Genomic DNA, 8,646 nt, shown 5'->3' on the forward strand with positions numbered 1-8,646 from the left:
TTACTAAATAGGAAAAATGGGGGAGGGGTAGGACATTGTGTAGTTAGAAAAAAGAACTTCCAGATAGAAAAATTGGAAGCAAATTATTGAGAAAGGGCACACATTTTCTTAATCATTTTATGAAAAAAAAAGGATAATAAGGCTGAAACTAAAAATATTTAATTAATTTTTAATTAACACAGAATCTCCTTGTCATATCAATAACTGTACAGAAGCACACTCTCTGATCAAAACCATCTAGGCAGGGTTTTTCTCAGAGCAAGTTTAACATCTTTGTTCCTCAAACTGTAGATTAAGGGGTTCAGCAAAGGAACCGTATTGGTGTAAAAAACAGAAGAGATTTTTCCTTCATCCATAGACACAGCAGAAGATGGTTTGAGATACACAAATGAAATTGATCCAAAGAAGAGAGAAACAGCAATGACATGGGAACTGCAGGTGCCAAAGGCTTTGGATCTGCCCTCTTTGGAGCTGATTTGAAGGATGTTGGAGAGGATGAAAACATAAGAGACAAAGATGGTGATACTGGGCACAATGACATTGAATCCTGCTATAATGGAATCTACCAGCTCATTGACATAGGTGCTTGTGCAGGAGAGCTTGAGTAGAGGCATGATATCACACATATAATGGTTGATGGTGTTTGCCTCACAGAAGGTCAGTCTCAGCATGCATTCAGTGAGACCCATGGCACCAGCAAATGCCATGAAGTATGAACCAAGCATAAGGCTGGAACACACTTTGGGGGTCATGGCAACATTATACAAAAGTGGGTTACAGATGGCCACATAGCGATCATAGGCCATTGAGGTCAGCACATAGCATTCAGAAATGACAAAAAAACTGAGAAAATAGAGCTGGGTCATGCACCCCATGTAAGAAATTATATTCTTCTTTGATATGAAGTTAATCAGCATTTTGGGTGTAAACACAGAAGAGTAACACAGATCTACGAAGGACAAGTTAAAGAGGAAAAAGTACATGGGTGTATATAGGTGTGAACTTAGCCCAATAAGGAATAATAAACCCAAATTTCCCATAACAGTGACCATATACATTACTAGAAAGAGGAAGAAGAGTGGGAGCTGGAGATCTGGTTGGTCTGTTAATCCCAACAAAATGAACTGAGTCATGGAAGAGCCATTTCCTGGAGCCATTCTTCTCTAAGTAAATCTGTGAGCACAGGAGAAAAGGTTACATAGAGGAATTTCTCACAGCAATTCTTCTCACATGGTGATGTATGCACAGGGAATGACTGCCTCTGCTGCTACTGCTGCTGCTAAGTCGCTTCAGTCATGTCCAACTCTGTGCGACCCCATAGACGTCTGCCTACCGGGTTCCCCATCCCTGGGATTCTCCAGGCAAGAACACTGGAGTGGGTTGCCATTTCCTTCTCCAATGCATGAAAGTGAAAAGTGAAAAGTGAAAATGAAGTCACTCAGTCGTGTCCAACTCTTTGCAACCCCATGGACTGCAGCCTACCAGGCTCCTCTGCCCATGGGATTTTCCAGGCAAGAGTACTCGAGTGGGGTGCCAAAACTTGACCCATAGAATGTCTTTTTTTTTAATACTGATTTTTAGTTAATTTTTTTAAATTGCCCTAGGAGGTTTTTTCCAGATTTTATTTATTTATTTATTTATTTATTTATTTTACTTTACAATATTGTATTAGTTTTGCCATATGGCAACATGAATCCACCACGGATGTACACGTGTTCCCAATCCTGAACCCCCCTCCCACTTCCTTCCCCATACCATCTCTCTGGGTCATCCCAGTGCACCAGCCCCAAGCATCCTGTATCCTGCATTGAACATAGACTGGCGATTCGTTTCATATGTGACATTATACATGTTTCAATGTCATTCTCCCAAATCATCCCACCCTCTCTCTCTCCCACAGACTCCAAATTACTGTTCTATATATGTGTCTCTTTTGCTGTCTCACATACAGGGTCATCATTACCATCTTTCTAAATTCCATATATATGTGTTAGTGTACTGTACTGGTGTTTTTCTTTCTGGCTTACTTCACTCTGTATAATCGGCTCCAGTTTCATCCATCTCATTAGAACTGATTCAAATGTATTCTTTTTAATGGCTGAGTAATACTCCATTGTGTATATGTACCACAGCTTTCTTATCCATTCATCTGCTGATGGACATCTAGGTTGTTTCCATGTCCTGGCTATTATAAACAGTGCTGTGATGAACATTGGGGTACATGTGTCTCTTTCAATTCTTGTTTCCTCGGTGTGTATGCCCAGTAGTGGGATTGCTGGGTCATAAGGCAGTTCTATTTCCAGTTTTTAAAGGGATCTCCACACTGTTCTCCATAGTGGCTGTACTAGTTTGCATTCCCACCAACAGTGTAAGAGGGTTCCTTTTTCTTTATCATTACCATGGAGATGCGAGACAAGAGTTTTCCCTTCTAAGGTGTTATAAACTAAGCAGCAAAAAATTACCAAAATTTGACCTACAGAGTGAAGGGAACAGCTGCCATATGCAAACATAACTGTTGGGGGGAAAAAAGCGGGGGAAAGGGAAAAAAAGTTTGAACCAGAACAGAATTTTCCTTCTCTCATCTCACCATTTCTTCATGCACTTGGACCCACCCCTCACAAGTAAATTGAACCCTGTGGACCAGAGTCCACTAGGCTCCTCTGTCCATGGGGATTCTCCAGGCAAGAATACTGGAGTGGGTTGCCATTCCCTCCTTCAGGGGATCTTCCCGACCCAGGGATAGAACCGCTATCTCTTGGTCTCCTGCATTGACCGGCAGGTTCTTCACCACTAGTGCCACCTGAGAAGTCCAAAATTGAAGGCAGCAACTCTCAGAGCCTGATGGTTTTCTCTAATGAAGATTAGATCTGATGGAGCAGGAGTCAAAGAAACTGTCTTATATAAGATCCTTGGTCTCCATCTCAAACAAGGAAAAGACAAATATAAATGGAATTCAGAAACTCACCCTCCATAAGCCAGAAAATCCAAATTCTTCCTTCTTATTATTGCTATACCCCTGATCCAGGAAGGTCAATTTCAGATTCATAGGCTTTGGTTTCTTTGATTCTAAGAAAATGCCACCTGCAATTAATCTCTGATATTTCCTGGCAAGTATATTCAGAATTATAGATCATCATCTTGAGTATGACTTTTCACTCTATCACAGAGCAGAAAGCAATAATGGCCTCTATTAATATCATTCTTGCCACACAGTAAGTCACAAAAGATATATTGTGAGTGCAATGGTATAATGTACTCAGGTATAAAAAGGGCAGCAGCTTCCTCAGTCTCTTCCCCCAGGGAACAGTTTCTGGATGTAATAGGTAACAAAGGGGATTGTATTTACACCTAGACAACAATATGTCTTTTGTTCATTATGCAATCAATATTTCATTCAAGTTTTTCCTTCACTGCAGAGATTGTTAACCCTCCAAGGACAAGCCAAAATTAACAACCATTTCCCATTAGTGACATGCAGAAGACCAAGCCCTAGAATCTCCTCTGTATGACCACACTGATGCAAAAACAATTTCTGTACAAATTCCCTTCCTAAGAAACCCAAAACTTTATAGTTAAAAGGATCCTGCACACAGTTTGAGCATGATACCAGTTATGTTGAAGTTGTTAAGAAATTTCAAAATAAACTTTTGCCATATACCTATGGTGGTCCAGAACCACAAGACTGGGACAGACTTCCCCCAGTTCCCAGATCTTCCTGGGGAGAGAAAGAGATGTACAACACATTCAAAGCCCCAATTTTTCTAGAGGCTATTCTGAAGACTGGCTTCAGGATAGCCTGTGCCAGAAAGCTGAAGGGACATAAGGTATGGCATAGTTTAGCTGCCTGAGGTGAGAGAAAGAACTGAGATAGCAGTCTGGGCTAGAATTCACCTCCCCTTGGCTTAACACAGCTAGCTGTAGAAAATACTTTTTCTACAGCTTCTCCTTGATTAAGGAAAATGTGCACCGTGCATCCAATGACCCGATTTATCTAGGGGCTGCTTGAGGAATTGACTTTAGTCTTCTTCGTTTTAAGAGCCTCATGGGATCCTAACATGATCCAAATACCTGAGAGCTACTAAAAACAAAGTGGATTGTACTTTTTTTTTTTTTTTTTTTTTTGCTTTACTTTACTTTACAATACTGTATTGATTTTGCCATACATCAACATGAATCCGCCATGGGTGTACAGGAGTTCCCAATCCTGAACCCCCCTCCCACCTCCCTCCCCATACCATCTCTCTGGGTCATCCCAGTGCACCAGTCCCAAGTATCCTGTATCCTGCATTGAACCTAGACTGGTGATTCGTTTCTTACAAAGTTAAAGAGGTTTGCTTTTTCTAGCCAGGCTTAATGATGTGGGTCTTCTCCAGTACAAAGCCAGTTCATGAGGACTAAATTAGTTTGCTATTTGTCTATATATAGACACAAATGCAGAAAGTCAAGGTAAAATGAAGGAAAGTCCAATTACATTAAAAAAAATTTTTTTTTTAAGTCTTTCCAAAAGAGCCTAAAAAGTGGCCCTAATGAAATGGATGGAGAAGGCAATGGCACCCCACTCCAGTACTCTTGCCTGGAAAATCCCATGGACAGAGGAGCCTGGTAGGCTGCAATCCATGGGGTCGCTAAGAGTCAGGCATGACTGAGCGACTTCACTTTCACTTTTCTCTTTTATGCATTGGAGAAGGAAGTGGCAACCCACTCCAGTATTCTTGCCTGGAGAATCCCAGGGACAGAGGAGCCTAGTGGGCTGCCGTCTCTGGGGTTGCAGAGTCAGACACGACTGAAGCGACTTAGCATAGCATACCATAGCAATGAAATGGATACATGATTTACATGACAGAGATTTCATTTAAGTGCCATAAAGATGCTCATTGTAGTCACAGAACAATACATGAACAAAGTGAGAATTTTAGCTTTGTGAATACCATGCAGAACATTCTTTATGAATCTTTATGAATCCAAAAAACACAATAACTGAATGGAACAATTCACTAAAAATTCAAAACAGCAGACTAAACAAGCTGAGGAAAGGAGTCTAAAATTTGGGGGGGGGGGGGAAGCATTTGAAATAATTCAGTAAATGGAGGAAAAATAAAAAAGAATTAAAAATAATGGGTAAAGTCTAAGGGATTTATGAAAAATGTCACCTGGACCATATAGGCATTATAGAGATGCAGAAGAAGAATGTGCGAAATGAGGCAAAATATTTCTTGAAGAAAAATTGGCTGAAAAATCCCTGCATCTGTGCAAGGAAATGCATATCCAGAACCAGGAAACAAAAAGGATCCCAAAGAAATCAACAGAAAAAGACACTTTACAATCAAGTTATAAGAAGGCAAAGACAGAATTTTTTTATTGAAGTATAGTTGATTTATAGTATGTTGTAATTTCAGATGCACAATATAGTGATTCAATATTTTTATAGATTATACTCCATTTAAAGCTATGTTAAAATACTGACTGATTCTCCATCCATATATCTTTATGTTATACATACTGATCTATATCTGTTAATCCCCTCCATGCTTTACTGTCTCTCACCTCTTCCCTCTCCCCACTGATAACCACTACTTTGGTCTCAGTATCTGTGAGATTGTTTCTGTCCTATTATATTAACTTTTTACTTTTTATTTTTTATATTCCATATATAAGTGGTAACACAATATTGGTAATTCTCTGTCTGCCCTATTTCACTAAAAATTATTCTCTAGGACCAACCACATTATTGCAAATGGCGGGATTTCATTATTTTTATTGGCTGAGTTATATATTATGCATATTAATATGTACATATATTATATAGCCCAGCTTTAAAAATATTATATATGATTCTTTGTCATTAAATATATGTATATGTGTACATATATACAAATACATGTATATGTATATATACATTTTTGCTGTTATTCAGTCACTAAGGGCATGTCTGACTCTTTGCAACCCCATGGACTGCAACACACCAGGCTTCCCTGTACTTCACTATCTCATGGAGTTTGCTTAAACTCATGTCCATTGAATCAGTTTTGTCATCCAACCATCTCATCCTCTGTCACTCACTTCTTCTCCTGCCCTCAATCTTTTCCAACATCAGGGTCTTTTCCAATGAGTGAGTTCTTCGTATCAGGTAGCCAAAGTATTGGAGCTTCAGCCTTCCAGTGAATATTCCGGGTTGATTTCCTTTAGGATCAGCTGGTTTGATCTCCTTGCTGTCCAAGGGACTCTCAAAAGTCTTCTCCATTACCACAATTCAAAAGCATCAATTCTCCTAGATCATTACCATTAAAGCTCATCACTTACTTTAGGTTCTCTTTTGATGTCTATTATATGGGTTTGAACAAATTTATAATGACATATATCCACCATTATAGTATCATACAGAGTAGTTTCATTGTCTAAGAATTAATCCATGCTCTGCCTATGGATCCTTATCTCCCCTGGCAACTAATGATCTTTTTACTGTCTCCATAGTTTTGCCTTTTTCAAAATGGCATGTAGTTGGAGTCATATAGTACATAGCCTTTTCAGATTGACTTCTTTCATTTAGTAATATGAATTAAGTTTCCTCCAGTCTTTTCATAGCTTGATGGCTCATTTCTTTATAGTGCTGTATAATATAACTGTCTGGATGTGCCACAGTTTATTTATCCACTCACCTTCTGAGGGGTATTTTATTAGCTTCTAGGTTTAACCGATTATGAATAAATCTGCTATAAAGATCCCTGTGCAGCAAAGACAGAAATATAGATCAATGGAACAAAATAGAAAGCCCAGAGATAAATCCACACACATATGGACACCTTATCTTTGACAAAGGAGGCAAGAATATACAATGGAGGAAAGACAATCTCTTTAACAAGTGGTGCTGGGAAACCTGGTCAACCACTTGTAAAAGAATGAAACTAGATCACTTTCTAACACCACACACAAAAATAAACTCAAAATGGATTAAAGATCTAAACGTAAGACCAGAAACTATAAAACTCCTAGAAGAGAACATAGGCAAAACACTCTCCGACATACATCACAGCAGAATCCTCTATGATCCACCTCCCAGAATTCTGGAAATAAAAGCAAAAATAAACAAATGGGATCTAATTAAAATTAAAAGCTTCTGCACAACAAAGGAAAATATAAGCAAGGTGAAAAGACAGCCTTCGAAATGGGAGGAAATAATAGCAAATGAAGCAACTGACAAACAACTAATCTCAAAAATATACAAGCAACTCCTGCAGCTCAATTCCAGAAAAATAAACAACTCAATCAAAAAATGGGCCAAAGAACTAAATAGACATTTCTCCAAAGAAGACATACAGATGGCTAACAAACACATGAAAAGATGCTCAACATCACTCATTATTAGAGAAATGCAAATCAAGACCACAATGAGGTACCACTTCACACCAGTCAGAATGGCTGCGATCCAAAAGTCTACAAGCAATAAATGCTGGAGAAGGTGTGGAGAAAAGGGAACCCTCCTACACTGTTGGTGGGAATGCAAACTAGTACAGCCACTATGGAGAACAGTGTGGAGATTCCTTAAAAAATTGCAAATAGAACTGCCTTATGACCCAGCAATCCCACCGCTGGGCATACACACCAAGGAAACCAGAATAGAAAGAGACACGTGTACCCCAGTGTTCATTGCAGCACTGTTTATAATAGCCAGGACATGGAAACAACCTAGATGTCCATCAGCAGATGAAAGGATAAGAAAGCTGTGGTACATATACACAATGGACTATTACTCAGCCATTAAAAAGAATACATTTGAATCAGTTCTAATGAGATGGATGAAACTGGAGCCAATTATACAGAGTGAAGTCAGCCAGAAAGAAAAACACCAATACAGTATATTAACACATATATATGGAATTTAGAAAGATGGCAATGATGACCCTGTATGCAAGACAGCAAAAGAGACACAGATGTGTAGAGTGGACTTTTGGACTCAGAGGGAGAGGGAGAGGATGGGATGCTTTGGGAGAATGGCATTGAAACATGTATACTATCATGTAAGAAACGAATCGTCAGTCTATGTCCGATGCAGGATACAGCTTGCTTGGGCTGGCGCATGGGGATGACCCAGAGAGATGTTATGGGGAGAGAGGTGGGAGGGGGTTCATGTTTGGGAACGCATGTACACCCGTGGTGGATTCATGTCAATGTGTGGCAAAATCAATACAGTATTGTAAAGTAAAATAAAGTAAAAATAAAAATTTTAAAAATAAAAAAAAAGATCCCTGTGCAGGTTTTTATGTGGATGTAAGTTTTAAATTCATTTGGGTAAATTCCAAGAAGTGTAATTGCTGGATCTCATGGTTAAAGTAGGATTAGTTTTGTAAGAAATTGCCGAACTGACTTCCAAAATGGCTGTACCATTCATAATTCCCATCACCCATGAATGAGAGTTCCTGTAGTTCCACATTCTCTCCAGGACTTCATGTTGTTTATATTCCAGATTTCAGCCATTCTAATATGGTGTACTAGTATCTCATTTATTAAAAAGTATCTCGTTTTATTAAATCATGGTTTTTGGTTGGATATCTGTTAAGGTCTTAGACTCATTTATAAATAATCTTGTTTTCTATTGTATAGCACATGGAACTCTGCTCAATGTTGTGTGCCACCAGGATGGGAGGGGGG

General features: G+C 39.0%; 1 protein-coding gene across 1 annotated transcript; it reads right to left on the bottom strand.

Annotated features, from left to right (window-relative positions):
* Positions 1 to 227: 227 nt before the first annotated feature.
* LOC128068485 (olfactory receptor 147-like) lies at positions 228 to 1,157 on the bottom strand. Its single transcript, XM_052661582.1, has one exon. The coding sequence runs from the start codon at positions 1,155 to 1,157 to the stop codon at positions 228 to 230; it is 930 nt and encodes a 309-aa protein (XP_052517542.1).
* Between the last annotated feature and the right edge of the window lie 7,489 nt (positions 1,158 to 8,646).

The sequence above is a fragment of the Budorcas taxicolor genome, chromosome 25 (assembly GCF_023091745.1).
Source record: "Budorcas taxicolor isolate Tak-1 chromosome 25, Takin1.1, whole genome shotgun sequence".
Taxonomy (NCBI): domain Eukaryota; kingdom Metazoa; phylum Chordata; class Mammalia; order Artiodactyla; family Bovidae; genus Budorcas; species Budorcas taxicolor.